Below are 22,239 nucleotides of genomic sequence, written 5' to 3' on the forward strand. Positions count from 1 at the left end.
TGACATCAACTATTATACCAGTACTTGTTTTAAAAATATAACACAATATTTTTTGAAACAAAATGCAGAAAAATTCAGATTATCTTTCAAAATACTACCAAAGTTAACACGTTTGGCGGTATCATGAAATCATCTAATTGTTGCCATGTTTTAGATTTCCTAAATGTATAATGCTTGTAAAAGGTGTCTTGATAAAATTGTGTTTATTTCCAAACCGTTTACCTTTAGCACATCTACGACAAGAACTATATAAATACAAAAGCGCAACAGATCCCAGAATAAAACTTAGAAAACAATTCGCGGTTTTCCCACTGCAAGGTATTGGCTAGGTGCCAACCCGAAAAGGCAACAGCGGAAGGCAAAAAGCCCACGTTCCATGATGAAACAAGTCGAATGGAAAAAAAGTTTCTTAAATCACTTGCCAAAAAGTTAGTTTTACACTTTTAATCACCTTTCTGTTTCGATAGACTCTTCTCCTAATTGACTTGTCCATGAAGGAAAAAAAAGGAAAGTAAAAAGCGATTTCCCCCATTTCACTTACCCGAAAATCGTCATAGTTCTTCGATGATTGCACGCTGGCATTGCCATAGTAGGTTGGCGATTGTCCACCGCTACCACCACCTCCTCCTCCGTTACCACCATTATTGCTACCAATCTCCGGTGAGTTCAGACTGGAACTGGATATTGACAAACCGGAGAAGTTGAAGGGATTGGCATTGGTGTTGATAACTGGCGACGAGGCCGTGTTTGGTCCACTCAGACTGAGGATGCTGCTGGCACTGTCAGGACACCCGAGGGATGAAAAAGATGCCAGAGAGGTTGGCTGTTGTTGGGAGCCGCTGCCCTTGTTAGATGATAGATTGCAGCTGTTGCTGTTACTGCTGCTGCTGGCACCGAGTGACGACGAGGTGGAGGTAGATTGCGATGATTGTGATGAGCCCAAAATATCCGAAAACGACACATTTTCTGTGAAGAATAAGATATGAAGAAGAAAAGTATTAGTACATGTCTGTTTGAGAAAACTTGAAGATGATTTCGATATTATCGAATGAGATGTACAGGTTGAACTTATATGTCACAAGCAGGCCCGGATTTGAGGGGAAGTAAAGGATACAATTGCCGTGGGCCTCCGATCAAGTAAGGGCTGATAATTTAAAAAAAGTTTGAATTACTTCTTCTTCTTCTTTCTGGCGTTACGTCCCAACTGGGACAAAGCCTGCTTCTCAGATTAGTGTTCTTATGAGCACTTCCACAGTTATTAACTGAGAGCTTTCTTTGCCGATTGACAATTTTTGCATCGTGTGACAGGTACGAAGATACTCTATGCCATGGGAATCGAGAAAATTTCCTTTACGAAAAGATCCTCGACCAGCGGGATTCGAACCCACGACCCTCAGCATGGTCATGCTGAATAGCTGCGCGTTTACCGCTACGGCTATCTGGTTTGAATTACTATATTCGTTAAAAAGAAGGAATAATCACTTGAAAAGATATTTTTTCTATTCTTGGTACCGTAAACCGGGGTAACATTGATCGGAATGATCATCCTCGTAAAAATTGGAATCAACATTCATCGATTCACAAGGTAATAAAAATTGGTGTGTTAGTGAAAATTAGGGGGAGATCCCCCAGTACCGCCACTAAATTCATAATTTGAAAAATATTGGTTTTATGGGCTCGTGTTACCCATTTATGATAAATATAATCATTTTTATAGCGTACAATAATAAATTTAAAAATATAAATATGAATTTTGACATTGCATTTTGATGATTTATTTTAGTACCAAATTGATCGATCTGGAAAGGAGACACCCAATACCGGACACGGTCTGGAAATGCCTCAAATTTTGTAAATTTGGAGATCATTGAATGTGTTTACTATAGGATTAGTAAATGATTGTTAGAGTTTTTCTTATTTTGCAAGATGTCCATCAAAAACCTCTTTCATATTTGATGAAAAATTGCACATTTACGATGTTGTTCTGAATGTTCATTCTTCTTAATTTTATTGCATGTTTGATACCTTGATCAATGGAATCCATGAAAAATTTTGAGACACATGTGCAATAATTACAGAGATATCATATAACAAATCAAGCTGTCCGAAACTGGGGGACAGGAGGTGCTTAACCAAAATTGTAATTTGTATTTGTATTAGTATTTTTTCATATTCAAAATAATTACTAAATATGCTCAAAATTAAGGCGATACGTCATTTTTTTCAATATTTTTAAACTATTCTACTTTTTAAAAAACGCTTGCATATTTCAAGGGTGTGTTATTCTACGCAAACTAGGGTTCCTAGGACCGACCCCTTTTGACGAGTACCGGTTCTACGGTACTGTAACTCTCAGTACCGGTAGTACCGGTAAAATACCATTCGTTCAAATCTTTCCAAACCATAGGAAATTCGAAAAAATGCAGATGTAATATTGTTTGTGGTGCGGAAAATCGTTCAAAATGAATTATTTATTGACTTTTATGTTATCACCTTGCTTTTATTCATTAAGCAGAATTTCTAAATGCAAAGCGTGTTCAAAGTTCAATGTTCAACTGCCAAACGTATGCGTATTTTTATAATAAAACTGTCAGATACGGAAAAGCGCTTTCTGGGTCCATACGGATGTTGCTCGAATTGTTTCTCATGCATCATAAAATGACAATAAATATTTTGCTTTGAACAAACTTATAATACACATATTATTTCAATATATATTAATCTGTATACCACATTTGAAGCATCTTTAAATGCTTCAATATCCTGGAACCTTTTTTATATTACTGCATAGTTGTCTAGAAAACGTTATATTCACTATCAGCAGTTGTATTTGTATTCGATAATATTGATAATTCTATTATCCCCCTGGTAACCATGAAATCTGTTGAATCATTTCCGTTCAGTTTTCCGAATATCCATAATAGCTTTCTTTTCTACTAATACACCATCTTGATTGGTCCCCACACGAATGCCCTGACGAGGGTAAAGTGTCGTTAATAAATAAATAATATTAAAAATTTGAAGTCCGTACGTGGACGCTAAGTGGTCCCCCAACGACCCTAAAGGTATTAGGTGTAGATGACCCCCGTGCGCCAAATCGAGCTCGCTGCTCTAGTGTACGCAACATGAGTACAAAAAGCCACCAGTAACAAATTGATAATGAGCATAGAATTTTAGGTAAAATAATATTTTATACTGTGGATACCTTCGTAACATTGCACGCTGACATAACATTCAGAATTACAAAGGGATCGTTCAAATATTGCGTAATGCAACAGGGGGAGGGAGGAGGTCTTCCGTAGTGTTACGGTCCATACATAAATTTTAAATTTTTAATACAAAAGGGGAAGAGAGAGGGGGTATAAAATTTGTTATTTTTGCGTCACGTAATATTTGAATCATCCCACAGAAAACAAACTTCTACGCTAATTATCGACGCGTGCAGGACGATTTGTTACTGGTGGCTTTTCGTACTCATGCCGCGTGCACTAGAGCAGCGAGCTCGATTTTGTGCACGGGTTCATCTGTTGGGGGACCACGTAGCGTCCACGTACGGACTTTAAATTTTTACCTGATTTTTTTTTACCAAAACGAGCACTTTACGATGACGAACTGATAACATTTCACATTTTCGAAAAATAAGGGACGGCCTAGTGCGGACTTACTGACACCTAGCCTGTTCGCGAGTCTGTCATGTTTGTCATGTTGGTATACACCAGTGAATGACAATTGTCACCCAACACGCAGCAACAAAGACATTGTCACCTCCTGCTCTTGTTGCAACAATTTTATTCCACAACATGAGTTTATCATCACTTGAACAAAATATGACAAAGATCGATCACCACGTGCGCAGAGATTTTGTGGGCTTCGCATTGCAATTTTCGAGAACTTTCTCCGTGTTGGTAAACATCGACACATTATCAAGCAGCATCCATAAAACAAATTTGGTTTTGTGTTTAAAATAACTGATTAATCGCGAGTTGAAAAGGTTGCAACAATGTTGCGCTCTGTGATTGTCATGACAATTTTACTTTTTATTGTGTCCTTATCCGCAACAGTTGCGACAAACGGTTATGAGCGAGCTTGCTTTGTTGTTTGTTTTTTGTCTATTTTGATGATAATATAATTCACTGGTATACACTCGTCAGCTGCTTCGTGATGCGAACTTTTCCACCACTGGTCTCAAATAATTTGAAATTTTGTGGATGTGTAGACCTTGACTAAGTAAGCCACGTGCATACTTTTTTCCCATCAGTTTATCCAAAATTGATCACCAATTGCCAAAAGCTTAATTCCGAGATATTTTACTTCAAAGTCTTATCGTGTACTAGTTTATCGCTGACGCTTAATTTTAATTTTTTATCGCTCACATGCGATAAACAGTGTCCAATAAGTGAATCGAAATTATATATACAAGTAAATCATCATAAATTATCGATGTACACTCCAATCTCTTTTTGCGACCGTTTTTTTTTACCGACGGTTCGTTTTACGACCACTTTTTTACGACTGAAATTCAGATTAACGACCGTTTTTATAAATGATCAATATCTTAATAAGTATTCAAAATAGAGGATCGTGATGTTCAGCAAAAGTGTTCAGTACATAGTTCAAGGGCTAACATATGGTGGTCATTGAATTGCGGAATTTTGCCACTAGGCGGCGCTAGTGAGCTTTTGGTTTTACGAATATCTCAGGATCCTGACTACTTAGAAAGATGGCGCCTTCGGCAAAGTTGTCCAGTAGCTCAAGGACTATCATTACTCTAGCCAAGAGTTTCGAGATTTTGCCACCAGGCGGCGTTAGTGAGCATAGAAAATTTGTTTTGTGGATAGCTCAGGATCCTGGCCACTTAGAAAGATGGCGCCTTCGGCAAAGTTGTTCAGTAGCTCAAGCGCTATCATTATGAAAGCTATGAGATTCAAAATTCTGCCACCAGGCGGCATTAGTGAGCATGAAACTTATGTTTTGCGGATGTCTCAGGATCCTGACTACTTAGAAAGATGGCGTCTTTGGCAAAGTTGCTCAGTCGCTCAAGGACTATTATTAAGAAAGCTATGAGATTCAAAATTTTACCCCAGGCGGTGCTAGTGAGCATGAAACTTTTGTTTTGCGAATATCTAAGGATCCTCACTACTTTGAAAGATGGCGTCTTCGGCAAAGTTGTTCAGCAGCTCAAGGACTATCATTATTCTAGCCAAGAGATTCGAGATTATGCCACCAGGCGACGCTAGTGAGCATAGAACATTTGTTTTGCGGATAGCTCAGGATCCTGATCACTTAGGAAGATGGCGCCTTCGGTAAAGTTGTTCAGTAGCTCAAGCGCTATTATTATGAAAGCCATGAGATTGAAAATTTTGCCACCAGGCGGCGCTAGTGAGCATGAAACTTTTGTTTTGCGGATGTCTCAGGATCCTGACTACTTAGAAAGATGGCGTCTTCGGCAAAGTTGTTCAGTAGCTCAAGGACTATCATTAAGAAAGCTATGAGATTCAAAATTTTACCCCTAGGCAGCGCTAGTGAGCATGAAATTTGTGTTTTGCGAATATCTCAGGATCCTGACCACTTAGAAAGATGGCGTCTTCGGCAAAGTTGCTCATTAGCTCAAGGACTATCATTATAAAAGCTATGAGATCGAAATTTTGTTTTGCGGTTATCTCAGAATCCTGACCACATAGAAAGATGGCGTCTTTATTTCTTTATTTGGAGTATGGAAAAGCCCATTTGAGTAGATCAACAATAGAGTCTTTCTCAAATGGGCGCAAAACCTTCTCTTCATTTCGTATCAACAGAATTTACAAAATGATACAATTTTGGTTTATATTTATAATTACATCTAAAATACAACTTGTTTTATCTTAAGCTATCTAACAAAGATTAACTACTTTGACTTACTGAGGCTGCAAGTATTTGGCTATATTTTTACGGAGGGTGCAACGAGAGAGATGGAAATCGAATTCAGACGAACAACGGTTGAAGATTCGACACATGCTAATAAACGGTTAGTTGTGCAGGATCGAAGACGACGGTATGGAATATTGAAGGTAAGTTGTGATAACAACGAAGGGGAATCAATTTTTGATTGAAGAAGATCGGAGATAAGCAAAGATTTGGATACATCGCGACTAGAGTGTCCATCCCGGGACATCCCGCGATAAAAAATCCCGAGACTTGACAAATTTCGGGATTTCCCGTTTCCCAGGATTTTGTTTCTGACATCCCGGGAATCCCGGGTTTCCCGAAATGTACGTAGAATTTGATGAAAACCACTAAATTTCAATGAAAAACAATGACATTTTTCCTCACTATCAACCTTATTTGATAAAAAAAAAAGCATAATGAAAAAGAGAATAAACGAGTAATTATTTTCATGAAAAGATCGATTTACTTATTTGTCTAGTTGCAAAGTTTTAATGCTTTTCTTTTCAACATTAGCAGTTTTTATAAGCCTATGCTGAGATAACAAATTTGAAAGTACACCTAAACTGCCGCAAATCGCAAGTCAGTACCATCTGTAAAAAGTAAGCATTGAGAAAATTGACTGAGAAGTTTTCAATCTCGTTTTCCATACGAATATTCAAAAAATTCCAGGAGATTGGAACATGTTTCGATCTCAATGAAACTTTCAAAATTTGCATTTCACTCCGTTACCTTTACGAGAAAAATATAAAGATGACGAAATAACGATTCATTTTTGTGTTACACGATGCGAAAATCTACAGTGGGGCTGACATGCGTTTACTTTTCATTATGGGACAATTCGAGTTGGTGTTTCTTCCTAATTTTTATCCTTCAAAAAGTGATTTTTCGTTAGTGCAGCTGAAAGATCATTAAAAGATATAATAAAAACTGATATCAACTTAATTTTGACCAAAATGCAGATGAGACTGACTTGTGGTTCATGGCAGAAAAGTTCAGTCAATAATTTTCAGTAATACAATACCTTCAATGATCTTTAATAGTTTCTTTTGTTCTAAAGTTTTTATGACGTTTTAAAAGCAAATTGCTTTAATATTATGACTTAAGTTTTTATCATACTTCCATTCATAATAGTATTATAGAGAATTTGAAATCATCAATAGCAAACCCGTAATTAGTCAAACTAAGTTTTGATTTTTGTTAGGTTACTTCATCAGAATAAGAAAGTCTTATCTGAAATGTCATTTGCTATAATTAACATATTATTCTAAAAAGTTACATTGTCCGTTTATTTCATTGAAAAAAAAAATATTGAAAATTTGATAAATTCCGGGATTTCTCGGGACAAGTATAGATTTTTGTCCCGAATCCCAGGACGAGCAAAATGGCCGGGAAATGGACACTCTAATCGCGACGAACACTTAACAATCTAACAGCCTGGTGGCAAAATTTGAAATCTCATAGTTTTCATAATGATAGCGCTTGAGCTACTGAACAACTTTGCCGAAGACGCCATCTTTCCAAGTAGTCAGGATCCTGAGACATTCGCAAAACAAAAGTTTCATGCTCACTTTGCCACTAGTGGCAAAATTTTGAATCTCATAGCTTTCTTAATGATAGTCCTTGAGCTAATGAGCAACTATGCCGAAGACGCCATCTTTCTAAGTGGCCAGGATCCTCAGATATCCGCAAAACAAATGTTCTATCACAGACAAACAGACGTCACACTCTCACCGATGTTCATCGACCACCTTTTTAACGGCCGATTCAAAAATATGGTAGGTGGCCAATCCACCACCCGCAGCGCTCGCATCGTTTTTGTTCGCGTTTGACATTTATACACTACCGCCATCGGTTGGCCTGTCGGCCAAACACACCCATTTTAGCATTGGGCGTACATGTTCGCATGACTATGGTTTTGATCGAGATTTGTTCTAAGTGTTATGTCTGTTTGTCTGTGGTTCTATGCTCACTAGCACCGCCTGGTAGTAAAATTTTGAATCTCATAGCTTTAATAATGATAGCGCTTGAGCTACTGAACAACTTTACCGAAGACGCCATCTTTCTGAGTGGTCAGGATCCTGATATATCCGCAAAACAAAAGTTGCATGCACACTTGTACTGCCTGGTGGCGCAATTTCACTTAAGCAGTGTTGTCAGCTACGACAAAATTTTGAACCCTTACGAAAAACTGGCTTACAGTTGAAGAGTATTGCTATGTTGCTAAGCATTATATTTTTATGTTCCGCTCAAGTTTCATGGTTTTGATCTTTTCTTTATTCTTCTTAAACAGTGTTGCCAGCCACACGAACATTTGTGATTCGGCCGAATGTATGGCACGCAACACTTCATTCAACTTTGGTAAACATTCGGTACCGTTATTTTTAAAAAAATTTGGTATTTGCATATCACACCCCCATCAAATTGGCTCTTTTGATAACAATCGAGCAGTGTTGCCATCTATTACCAAAATATGAAAACTTGAACAGCCATTTTGGAAAGTTCTCAACCCATGCTTAAACTTTGCCGAATTACTCGAATCAGTATTTCCGCATCTAGACGTTCCATTTTTCAAAAACATAATAAAAACCCTGATTTTTTTTTACGACAGTTTTTTTTACGACCCCCCGATAACGGTCGTAAAAAGAGGTTGGGGTGTATGTTGATAAAAAATATTTGTATGAGAATAAGAAAAACCAGTAAAACATTACTGTGCTGCTAAATAAGTTTAAGAAGCAGATCCAGACAATCGTTGATTTATCATCAGATCATGAAACCCGAGGAGGAAAGAATAACTCGCAATAACTTATGCATACCATATTTTGGTATCATACCATAATTAGGTATTGTTCAGTTGTCAATACCTCATTTTGGTATTATAATGGTATTTGAAAAACATGTTTTAAACAATCAAAAATACTTCATTTTGGTATTCGGTAGCTCTTGAGGACTGCTGGAGGTATTGAACTACTATTGAAAAATTTCATTTTAATTCCATCATGTATTATTCAGGTATTACAATACCTGATCTAATTATCAGCTTGGTATTTGTAGAATATGCAGAAGGTATTATTTGAGGAATTTTACCTCTTATGCAGGGCTCATTTATACCTCATTCAGGTTGTAAGTATTGGAAATTATCTGGTATGGAATACCTCAATTTGGTATTCAGAAGTTATTTTCTTCTGCTCGGGAAGCAGTGACTTTAGTGACCATTTTTTCTGAAAAAAGTGACTTTAGTGACATTTTGCTGCAAATAGTGACTTTTTAGTGGACCTGGCCACTAAAGTGACCAAGTCATTAAAAAGTGACTCGCTACCAGGCCTGAGTCATAACATTAAAACCTTTTGATCCATACATTGAAAAATTCATCAACATTTTACAGAACAAATCAATCAGTTTAAGATTATTTGAAGTATTGCAATTACTATAGTTTGCGTGTGCTTTCAGATTTCCTATTCAACCCTCTAATACACAACCCTGCCTTTAGGTGGGGTACACTTTGGAATTTTGTGTATTTTTTCGGAGCTCGAAAATCAAAATGATTTTATTGACTCATAACACGCTTATAAGAAAAGTTTTTTATGACTTTTGAAACTTTTTTGTATTTTTAAAATTTGTTTGAAAAATTGTATTCTTATATAACCTGCGAATGCCTGGGGTTCGTTTAACGTGTAATATGAAAATTGTACTTTTTTAATTTTTGTGTTATCAACCACAGAAGAAGAACTTGGTGGTAATAAAATAATTTCAATTCTGTTTTTCCGTGAATTAAACGGAAAATAACAAATCCAGTATTAAAATTTAAAAAAATTAAAATTATTAAAAATTTGATATTTTAAAAAGTAAAGTAAACACTTGAATTTTCATGATTTGCCAGAAATCAGTTACTAGAAGAGGCTTCAAGAAAAAAATGAAAAGGATAGGGACGTTCAAAAATAAAAAATATAAAAATCAAAAACAAAAATTTGTAGATTTGCGAATAAAAATTAATAATTACTCAAAACGTGTTAAGAACGATTTTAGATAACTTAATATGATATTTAGATCGAAAATAAAAAAATGGGTATTAGAGGGTTAAGACAAGGCTCATGGAAACGACTAAATAATGTTGAAGGGAAACGTAACATATAACCTTTAAAACTAGTCCAATACTATTATTTTTATACATATTTGGTATTTTGGTCTTCTTTTTGTAAAAAATATTATGTCCATTAGGATATTTTTTTTCTATTTTATCAAATTGAGAAGAAATATGTTATTGATTTTGTGGTTTTCAACCATTTCTTTGTTCATTTCGGGAATCCCGAATGGGAATTTTGAGAATCCTCCCAGGACATTAAAACTTATATCCTGGGAAACGGAAAATCCCGAAATTTGCCAAAGCCCGGGATTTTTTGTTCCGGGATGTCCCGGGATAAACACTGTAATGATAAATAATATCAAGGTCAATTTAAATCGAAAAAATCGCCTATCAAATAAATAAGGGTGTATTTGATATCCCATTCACTTACCTCAGAATTCAAAAGCGTTTGAAGTTATGATGATTTTTTTTTTGTTTTCTTAAGTTGAAACAGTTAAGATCCAATTTAATATTATATCAAAACACTAATCTTGCGACGAAAGCGACATATATTGCTTGGGAAAGCTTAAAACAAGATCAATTTTCAGTTGAGTATCCTTGGTAACCGAATGTAGGAACACAATTTGCCATTGTAACGATCATCTTTGGATTCCGAGTTGTTGCACCTCAATAGATCAACTTTTCCATTGGAATTTGCCTGGTTGCTATTTTTCCCTGAATGTTATTTTCCTGAACACCTGTTCTGCTAATTCAATTGGGTCCTAAAATTTTTAATGAAATCTTGTTTTTATTTAATAACACGAAAAAGCATGTTACTGTAACTACTTTAGTAATTTTTCCCGCTCAAATAATAGCTAGGATCATGTTTAAACTTTAATTTAAAAATTTGGTCCATAAATGAACCTTGACACTTTTGATCATGTTTGACGTTCGCTTAGTCACATCATCTGGGGCAGCTCGGATATCAATTTGAGAGGCTCCAGTCTGATGGAATACTTAAGTAGTACAGACCTTGGATTACTTAACATAGGCAATCGCCCAACCTTCATGGTTTCTAATAGAGAAGAAGTGTTAGACATAACGCTCTGCTCGAATAGAATCAGTCACGAGTTGACGAATTGGCATGTATCAGATGAGGAATCATTATCTGATCATCGCTACATCTTCTTTGAACATTCAAATGTAACTGCGCAGACTTTGCGTTTTAGGAATCCCCGGTCAACAAACTGGGAACTCTACATTGAATTGGTTGCGACCAAATTTCATGGATATTCTCCGTCCATTGAAAATCCAAGTGATCTGGATGATGCCGTTGATACTACAACATCCTACATTATGGAAGCTTTTGAAGAAGCATGTCCTCTGCGATCTGTAAAGACTACAAGAGGGACCCCATGGTGGAATTCCGATCTGACTAGACTCAGGAAACAATGTAGAAGGAGTTGGAACAGACGCCGTTCAGCTGGTTCAGAGTCGTTCAAGTCAGCTCGCAAGGCTTACAAGAAGGCTCTTCGTTCTGCTGAACGATCCGGCTGGAAAAACCTTTGTACAAATGTTTCCAGTTTGAGTGAAGTCAGTCGGTTGAACAAAATTCTTGCAAAATCTAAGGATTTCCAAGTGAACGAAATTCGCTTACCTAATGGTGACTTTACTTCTTCCGATGAAGAAGTTTTAGAATGTTTATTCAATACACACTTCCCCGGATGTGTGGACATAGCATCTACGGATGAACCAAATGTCTTTTCATGTAGTTACGAGTCTCTGGCCTCGGCTCGCAATATCGTAACTACTGAATCGATTCAATGGGCACTTAATAGTTTTGCTCCTTTCAAATCTCCAGGAGCGGATGGGATTTATCCTGTTCTGCTCCAAAAGGGATTTGAGTCTATCAAACATGTTTTGAAAAAGATACTTGTAAGCAGTTTTGCTACCGGGTACATTCCCAAGTCCTGGCGTGATATTACTGTAAAGTTTATCCCAAAAGGAGGACGTGCGTCGTATGAGGAAGCGAAGAGTTTTAGACCAATCAGTCTGACCTCTTTTCTTCTGAAATGTCTGGAACGCATTATCGATCATCACATCCGTGATGTTTATTTGGCAAACATGCCTCTTCATGTGAATCAACATGCTTACCAATCTGGAAAGTCCACTGTGACTCTTTTACACAAAGTTGTATACGATATCGAGAAAGCATTCGCTCAGAAGCAATCGTGCTTGGGTGTTTTCTTGGATATTGAGGGTGCCTTTGATAACGTGTCTTTCGATGCCATATTGGAAGCCGCACGAAACCATGGGCTACCTACAATGATTACCAATTGGATTCATCAAATGCTCAAAAACCGACATCTCTTCTCGACATTGCGTCAAGCAGCGATTCGAAAATTGAGTGTTTGCGGATGCCCCCAAGGGGGAGTCTTGTCACCACTTTTGTGGAATCTCGTAGCAGATACGCTATTGAGGCAACTCAATAATTGCGGTTTTCCAACTTATGGATTTGCCGACGACTATCTAGCTCTGATAGTTGGTATGTGCATAAGCACCCTATTCGACCTGATGCAAAGTGCTCTTCAGGTAGTCGAGAGTTGGTGTCGCCAATATGGCCTTTCGGTTAACCCGAATAAAACATCTATTGTTCTTTTTACGGAAAGACGAAACCGCGATGGAATTCGACCTTTACGTCTTTTTGGCACTGAGATTAATGTGACTGATCAAGTAAAGTATGTCGGAGTCATTCTAGATTCCAAACTTTTATGGACAGCTCACATTGATTTCAGAGTCAAAAAAGCTTGTATGGCCTTCGGTCAATGCCGGCGAACCTTTGGTAAAACTTGGGGCCTCAAACCCAAATATATCAAATGGATTTACACAACAGTTGTTCGACCAATATTGGCATATGGATGTCTTGTGTGGTGGCAAAAGGGCGAAGTGAGAACAATCCAATCAAAATTGGGCCATCTCCAAAGGATGTGCTTGATGGCGATGTCTGGTGCGTTCTCTACAACTCCCACAGCAGCGCTCGAGGCCCTTTTCGACGTTGCGCCACTACACATATATCTTAAACAAGAAGCACTTTCTTGCTCTTACCGTTTATGGGTACTGGATCTACTGGAGAAAAATCCAGTGAATCGTAGATCTACACACACTTCGTTGTTTCCACTTTTGGTGAATTGGGACAAAATTGTCCTTGCTCCAAGTGATCTCACAATTGCTTGTCACTTTCCTTACAGGACATTTATCACACAATTCCCTTCACGGGAAGAGTGGACGTCTGGCTATTTGGAAAGAAGTATATCAAACAATATAGTATGTTACACTGATGGCTCCCTTCTTGAAGGTAGAGCTGGTGCAGGAGTATATTCTCGTGAGCTAAGGCTGAATCAGTTTTACTCACTTGGTAGAAACTGCACCGTTTTTCAGGCGGAAATATTTGCCCTTATGTGTGGAGTGCAATCAGCACTTCAACAGCGCGTAATGGGTAAAGTCATATACTTCTGTTCAGATAGTCAGGCTGCTATAAAAGCTCTCGCTTCGGCCAACTCAAGGTCGAAGCTTGTTATCGCATGTCGAACTCAAATTGAGGAACTGAATTCAGTCAACTCTGTAAACCTTGTATGGGTACCTGGCCATTCTTCCATCGCTGGAAATGAATTGGCTGATGAGCTAGCTCGCGATGGAGCATCGCATGACTTCATTGGCCCTGAGCCGGCTATTCCAATTTCGAAGTGCTGGGTGAAGCTTCAGATAAATTCTTGGGCGGCAACTCAGCACAAGCAATATTGGAATAGTTTGGAGTCATGTCGTCAAACAAAATTGTACATTACTGAGCCATCTCCAAGGGTGGCGAAGTATTTAACAAATCTGTCAAAGCAGAATTGCAGTCTCTTGGTCAGAGCGTTGACAGGCCACTGCCGACTCAACTATCACATGGCAAATATTCAGCGTGCTGACTCATTTGTGTGTGATAGTTGTGACTCCGATTATGGAACTTCGTATCACCTGATATGTAACTGTCCAGTTTTTGCGCAAATGCGATTCCAATTACTTGGTAAACACTTATTAAGTGAAACTGAATACAGAAGCCTGAATCTTCAGGACATCCTGTTATTCTTAACCCGCTGTGGTAATGAGCTATAGGCTCTCTTTACGCTCATGCGTTTTGCAGTGCCCTTTTTAGGGCGCTGTTCGAACCCATTGTGGTATGGAGCTACATGCTCTCATTTCGCTTATGCGATCTTCCCTCTTCAAGGGACCCCACTCCTATTTCCTCCCATCTTTCCCTTCCCTTTCCTCTCCCATCGGGTAGATGATGAAATAGGCTCAAATATGGCGATGGCACAAATCTCCCAACTGGTGGGGAACGTGCCTTTGGAGCCGGCCTTCTGATTGGTCCATAAATGAACCTTGACACTTTTGATCATGTTTGACGTTCGCTTAGTCGACAAAAACACCACAGGGGTTTTAGTTCGACCACTGGGATTGTTCCTATCTGACATTTCGTAAGGGACACGGAAAACAAAATACACCCAAAATTCGAGTTTAAGCCAAAGGATGTGACAAAATCTAAAAAAATGTTTTTTGAGCTTAAACCAACGGAAAACATTAGAAAATTGAGTAAACATGTGTTTTTGGCCTAAACTTAAGCGTTGGGCACTAAAATTGGGACATGGCTTTAGGACCCTATTCCATGGTGATGAAAAGAAACAACTAAAAACAATCATAAAATGAAGCGAAATGGTAATTTTCGGTTAAACGCATATTGCCAAAAGATCGGTAAAACTCGAAAGAGCCTCTAATCAAATGAAGAAGGTTGTATATCAGATGGCTTGTTCGTTCGCCACCTTGGAGTGTGAGAAGTTATGATTTTTATGAGTGTCAAAATCATCTCGGAAAATTGGTTATATATAAATAAATAAATAAATAAATAAATAAATAAATAAATAAATAAATAAATAAATAAATAAATAAATAAATAAAATCATCTCGGGAAAATTGGTTATTCGGGGAAAAGGGGTATCCGGAAGATTGGCATTCGGGGAATTGACGTTTGGAGAAACGACTTTCGGAGAAACGACCATTACTTATTTATTAATATATGGCCACTTGAAGAACCGATGCTCGAATGTTGAAATAAAAGTTCATAGTTAGCCAGTTCAGCAATGACAAACGGCATATATGTATATGTTGAAAGAACAGCTAATTTTCAAAAAAAGGGTGAATCATTTAAAAAATGCAAATATTTGAAGATGGTGTGTATCACATGATCAAGTATAAACAAATCTTGAACTCCTCTTCGATTGCTATGTATTTTAAAGAAAGAACCTCTTCTGACTATTCGGGGTCATTCCAAATAATTGTTTTTTTTTTGTAGAATTGTTTTTTCGGTGAATAGTTCTTCCGGTAAATGGTCTTCCGGTAACTGATCTTCCGGTAAATTGCATTACGGGTTATAGTTTTCCGAGTAATGTCGGAGAACCAAGAAAATCTGTTATTGACTTCGCAGCACCAATCTGGAGTTCGCCGGTTGGACTTTCGAAGCGAAGTTTTGAACGAACTAACTGTCATTGCTCTGCCGGCTCGGCTTTTATCTCGACTGTTTTAGAAAACTGTCCAACATCACGTCGACGGAAGAAGTTTCACCACAACGGAGGATTTGTCACTTCGAGCGCGCCAAAATCCTTCCGATTGAAAATGTGTTGGCGGTGCTTAAGGTGCAACTGTTTGCTATCCATAAATGATGATCAATTTTGTAGTTTTGGGGATGTGATATCGGTTCTACCGGACATAGATGAACTGAAAGTGTATCAACATGCCTGTTGTTAGCAAGCATATGATCCGGATAGATCACCGAATGATCGATATGGAATAAAACAGAAATATTTTCTTTTCAACCATAGTTTGAACATAGATTGTTCATGGATGCCACGATGAGTCTATCGTGTGTTACCTTAAGTTCGTTGATAAAGAACAGGAAATTGAGCGAAGTTCTTTTTCTGAACTTTATCGGGATGCACAATATCGACTCATGCTGCTTGGGATCTCGAAGAAAAAACTGCATATTATTATTGAGTTATGAGTCGTTTAATTCACGGAAATCTGATAACCGAAATAGATTCAAATTCCAGTTTTCAAGATAATGCATACAATATATATTTCATTTTAAGTTTAAAATGATTCCCAGTGGAATTTTCCGTGGCATTTTCCAGGAAGATTACCCGACACACATTGTTATTCTTTCAAAAGCCGCAAAAATGTTGAAGAACTTATCATATACTATTTTTTCTACTTCTAGCTATCATTTGTGCATAGCCAATTTTACAGAACGGTAATATTAAAATTATGAAAGTTTCGAAGTGAGTGCAAAAATATCAAAAGAAAATCGCTCCACTTTACTTTACGTCTCTCTGGGCCAATGCACTAAAAAGGGGTGTAACCACTATCCACGGAGAGGTGCATACTTAATCTATGTCCGACATGAATGCACCTTAGGGCCGAAGCACGTGTTCAATACATTGGTCAAGCCATTTCCCCTTCATCAACGTGAACCAGCCAGTCAGCCAGTCAGTCAGTCGATGTGCAGACGCGTTATTAGTCGGAAGACACGATTGTCCAGCCAAGCGCAACAATTCTAAATCTGAAACATGCAAGAAATCTTCTGCACGATGCTGGACTTTACTGCACTCAGCCACATATCGCATAGCTGTTTGGTCATTTACGGTTAGTTAGGCGCCGATCATGATGGTATTGAACATTTTTCAGTGTTTTATTTTTTATTTTTGCATCGCTCTTCGCTTTCCATCAACATTGCTGAACGGTGGCAGGGTAGGTGTACCATTAGCGGACAATTTAAGGAAAAACAGCTATAGCATGCTGATAAAACCATGAAAAACGTGGTTTTAGCGCATCAGTAGGTAGATTAATTTTATCATTCAAAGGTATGAAAATCACGACTTATTAAGAATTTCACAGCCAAATTCCTTGCACCAATAGAAGAAAAACTGTTCCTTTAGTGAAAGTTTTTTTTAGCATGTTTCCATGAAGAGCGCAATCCGTTGAATTCCTATGGAACTCTCTACTATATGTACTGATTCATCACCACAGGTGCAATAAAGTAAAGTTTTTAGGCAAAATAATCGCTTAAAATAGCTTTACGATTAAATTTCATGGATATTATTATAGAAAAATAGCACGTAATCATTTATTAGTGCACAACAAGTCAAAACACACAACCTCCACTATTGGAGATACCCCCACCACAGGACCGTTCACCATAAGTGGTCTGGCTGAGCTCTGGGGGGAAGCGGAAAAGTTTTGAGTACAGTTCTCTCTTATCAGAAGAAGTGGAAGAAAAAAATAGTGTTTTACTTCCATATTGCATCGTCAGATGCAACGAGGAAAAGCATTCATGCCGCGGTAGCTGCTTAACAGGAATCGTGTAACGAAGTTAGGGTCTGTTGCCTGTCGTAGAAATCGCGTTCGAAAATGTAAACCATAGAGATATCTCATTTGGACATTTTTAGGACAAACAAACGAAGTTGTTTGTTTAGAGTAAGCCACTCTTTTTTTCTTCATTCAATTACATCCCAACTAAAGCATCACGTCTTACTTTAATCCTTGCCGACGATTTCGTGCGATGCTTCAGTTGATGAGTTTTTAAGTTTTTAAATTGAATTTTAAATGATGAATGCCTATTTCAATAGGAATAGAATCCAACTGTTAACAGCTAATATTAATATTAAATAAAATATTCTGTATGCTGCCCGTGTTCGCATGGGTGACGTAACCACCAACACAACCAGTAATGGAATAATGCGGTTTTGTGTTCCTGGCTGCATTTTTGATTCTGTTAAAAATTTTAGTCAATCAGTAAGTTTGATGACCGATTATATGGATGAAATGACGTAAACACCTGGTTTTTAAATAGAAACCTGGCTTATACGCTAATCTTTCCGAACAAACACTAGAGAAACCATGTATTTCTTCGGATGAGTTGGAGTATGTGCTCATTTCAATCTGGTCTCGTCTTCTAATTCGGAATCGAATTCGAAAAAGATTATTAAAATGAACCTCGAAAATTAGAACTTTCAAACAGCAAAATTTAAAACAAGACAAACGTTATAAATGTACAAAGCAGGATGTATGGAGGAGATCCCCCAGCACCCAATACCGAACAAATTTGAAAAATTGAGAGATCATGGTCTAATTAAGATGGTGTATGAGAAGAAAAGATAGCTATTATGGAGAGTAATGTTTGCATAGAATAAAACATTCTTGAAAAATGCATTATTTTTTGTAAAGATTTTACGTATCACCTTAAATTTGAGCCTAATTATAAATTTATTTTGAATATAGCAAAATAGTTTTTAATAAATCAACCATAATCCTAATTTGAAAGCATAAATGTATTTTGTACCATATTTAAACTGTATGTGGACAAACTACAATTTTGGCCAAGCACCTCCTGTATCCCAGTTTCGGACAGCTATGTTATATGTTATAAGATATATTTGTAATTTTTGCACCAGTGTCTCAGAATACATTCATTTTTGATGAATCACGTCGATAACGGTGGTAAACATGCAATAAAATTAACAAGAATGAACATTCAGAACAACATCGTAAAATGTGTTATTTTTCGTCGTATATTAAAGATTTTTTTGATGGACATCTTGCAATAAAAATAAAACTCAAATTGTTCTTGTAAATATTGCAAATTTATTAATTTAGCTATGAAATATTATTCCTTTTTACAGAATTCGAGTCATTTCCATATTTTGTCCGGTATTGGGAGCCACCTTTTATAATTGGTCAAATTGGTACTAGAATTTATCATCAAAATGTAATGTTAAAATTCATAAAAAAGATCGTAGCAAGTCGTGCGCGCGGATGGCAGCTCTTTGAATTTCCTGTCACTGTTTTTTTTCGGTACCGCGTTTTTGATGGTGCTATGCCACCCAGCACTAATTTCGAAGTAAAGTGAAGTGAAAATAGTGAATATAAAGGAAAATAGTGAATTGCGGAACATATTTTTTTCATCAACACCATTGGCGAATCGGATCTTACTCCGGGGAAGCTCGTTGCATTTTTCCCCTTCGTGGAATTAACATTAGCAACTATGGCCGTAGAAATTATGTTTTCTAGTGACGCATTTTGCTATTTGTCATTTACTCTTTCTTTTCATACCGCGAAATCAACAAGTGTTTTAGAAAGTTATTTTGAAAAAAAGCGCAGGTAAAAAGTGGAATCAATCAAAGTTCAGAAATAACAGAGGGCTTGGTTATGTCCCAAGTAAATGAGTTCGACGCGTTTTCAGTGCGCATTTGATGGTTGCGCAGTTGCGAGCGTTTTGATGGGCATTGTTAAATTAATGTGTAAACAACTCGAGCAAAATCGGATAATTGGATGATATCAAAATGATAACAACTTTTGATATTCTGTTATCAATGATAACCGAATGATAACTGTGGAGTTTTCCTATCTGCACTTCTTGACATCTTGAGTATTAATAATCTGTACTAAAGGCATGGCCTGCTTAGTATGATACTAAACTACCACATCTCCTTTTCTTTAATTGAGAATGTCAATTTTTCGCTATTAGCAAGGATGCTTTTTTTACTTAAACATGTCTTGACGGATCTTTCTACTGAACTTATTGCATCAACACAACGGTGCAACCATGATAATTAACTTTGTAGTATTGTTAAACATGCTAGAATACGGTATTTAACTTCACCATTTTGTAGCCTTATTACCCACTGCACTCGAAGGATCGATTCCGTTGGTAATCAACTATCCACGCTGCCAGATTTGGCAAGCTTGTACTGAAATACTTCTCTGAAAATCGCAAATTTCGTTCCTTATCGAACGATTAGTATTCGTCGGAACCATTGTTAGTTCCTAAGGTCATTGTTTTCTGAACCGATCGCTCCCTTCTAAGGCGAGCATTTTTCTCTACAAACCGCCGGACCTGACAGTTCGAAACTGTCGCTGAGGCTAATCCCTTCAAAGGCGAGCCATTTTTCCACCGGACCCTACGGATCGTATCCGTCGCTAGGGTTGCTCCCTTCTGAGGCTAGCATCTTTTTCTACATCCGGACCCGATAATTCGAAATTGTCGCTACGGATGCGAGCAATTTGTCTTACCATCCAACAGATCGTATTCATTGCTTCGGTTGCTCCCTTTTGAGGCAAGCATTTATTATCTACAACCGGATCCGACAGTTCGAAACCGTCGCTACGGTAGCTCCCTTTTGAGTCGAGCATTTAAGGGGACACGGGAGACCGTGTTATTTTCCCTATCTTTTGTCTCACTCTAACTATCATCATCAAAACTTTGCCGAAGCAAATCTCGAGTTTTAGTGAACCGATGAAGCTGAAAATTTAATCGATTGTGCACCACATATATAGAATATAGTGATAAATTTTTCACATCCATATATGGAGTGGTACTTGAGATCTGCTTCTTCAAATGGATAGGATGATTATAATGACGTCCCGTGCGGCCTTAACACCAGACCCGATAGATCGAATCTATCGCTTTGGCAATGGTTTTTGTTAGTAAAACTTACTTGATTTGGAATTTTCGAGAAATTCTAATTACTTATTTCCATCAAAAGCAGAACGTAGATACCGGAAGTGCAATTCTACCACAGTGGTAGTCGTGGAAATTCTTCAAATCTTCGTTTTCCACCATCACGTGAGTTCTTTCGTCGCCAATGTGAAGTTATCCTATCTGCAATTATTAATAATCTGTACTAAAGGCATGACCTGCTTAGTATGATGCTAAACTACCACAATAACAAAATTTGTTCACATTGTTTCCGTGAAAGACATTTTTGATAACAGGTTGATAACAACATACACTACCCGCCATAAGTATGGAATCGCATCATCTAGTATTGCAACACCTCAATTGAATATTGCAGCACCCCAAAAAGTTTAGCATCACCCGTAAGCTATTACACTAATGACGCAATATCTTGGACACCTTACTTTCTAGAAAGCTGCGGTCTTCAGCAAAGTTGTTCAGAAGCCTTACGGCGTTCATCAGCTGACATTTTTAATGCGCCATTTTGCCGCTACGTGGCGCTAGTGTGCATGTAAATTGGTCATATTTTAGACGGCTCTAGCTCATGAACCTGACCACTTAGAATGTTCGTGTCTTCAGCAAAGTTGTTCAGAAGCTTAAAAGCAATCTGAGGCAGCACTGATTGGTTAGCAATTTTGCCGCTACGTGGCGCTAGTGTGCATGTAAATTGGTCATATTTTAGACGGCTCTGGCTCATGAACCTGACCACTTAGAATGTTCGTGTCTTCAGCAAAGTGGTTCAGAAGCTTAAAAGCAATCTGAGGCAGCACTGATTGATCAGCAATTTTGCCGCTACGTGGCGCTAGTGTAAATGTAAATTGATCATATTTTAGACGGCTCTAGCTCATGAACCTGACCACTTAGAATATTCGTGTCTTCAGCAAAGTTGTTCAGAAGCTTAAAAGCAATCGGAGACAGCACTGATTGGTTAGCAATTTTGCCGATACGTGGCGCTAGTGTGCATGTTATTTGATCATATTCTAGCAGGCTCTAGATTATGAACCTGACAACTTAGAATGTTCGTGTCTTCAGCAAAGTTGGTCAGAAGCTTAAAAGCAATGTGAGGCAGCACTGATTGGTTAGCAATTTTGCCCTACGTGGCGCTAGTGTGCATGTAAATTGGTCATATTTTAGACGGCTCTAGCTCATGAACCTGACAACTTAGAATGTTCGTGTCTTCAGCAAAGTTGTTCAGAAGCTTAAAAGCAATCTGAGGCAGCACTGATTGGTTAGCAATTTTGCCGCTACGTGGCGCTAGTGTGCATGTAAATTGGTCATATTTTAGACGGCTCTAGCTCATGAACCTGACCACTTAGAATGTTCGTGTCTTCAGCAAAGTTGTTCAGAAGCTTAAAAGCAATCTGAGGCAGCACTGATTGATTAGCAATTTTGCCCTACGTGGCGCTAGTGTGCATGTAAATTGGTCATATTTTAGACGGCTCTAGCTCATGAACCTGACCACTTAGAATGTTCGTGTCTTCAGCAGAATATTATCATTAGAGTAATTGGACTCCTCGTATTTCCCACAGGAATTCCACTCGAGATATCATTCATAATCCTCCAGATATTTCTCCAACGTGTTTCTCCAATTATTCCTGAAATTATTCTATATATCGTTCCTGGCTGTACCTCGAATTTCTCCAGAGAT

General features: G+C 37.8%; 1 protein-coding gene across 15 annotated transcripts in view; it reads right to left on the reverse strand.

Moving 5' to 3' along the window:
- LOC5574593 (cytoplasmic polyadenylation element-binding protein 1) overlaps positions 1-22,239 on the reverse strand; it is a 129,949-nt gene that overhangs the window by 20,818 nt on the left and 86,892 nt on the right. For all 15 annotated transcript variants that reach the window (XM_021854060.1, XM_021854039.1, XM_021854023.1 and 12 more), the window contains exon 4: positions 542-966. In XM_021854060.1, coding sequence (XP_021709752.1) covers positions 542-966 — 425 coding nt within the window. The remainder of the gene's footprint in view (positions 1-541; positions 967-22,239) is intronic.

This window comes from Aedes aegypti, chromosome 1 (assembly GCF_002204515.2).
Source record: "Aedes aegypti strain LVP_AGWG chromosome 1, AaegL5.0 Primary Assembly, whole genome shotgun sequence".
Classification (NCBI taxonomy): domain Eukaryota; kingdom Metazoa; phylum Arthropoda; class Insecta; order Diptera; family Culicidae; genus Aedes; species Aedes aegypti.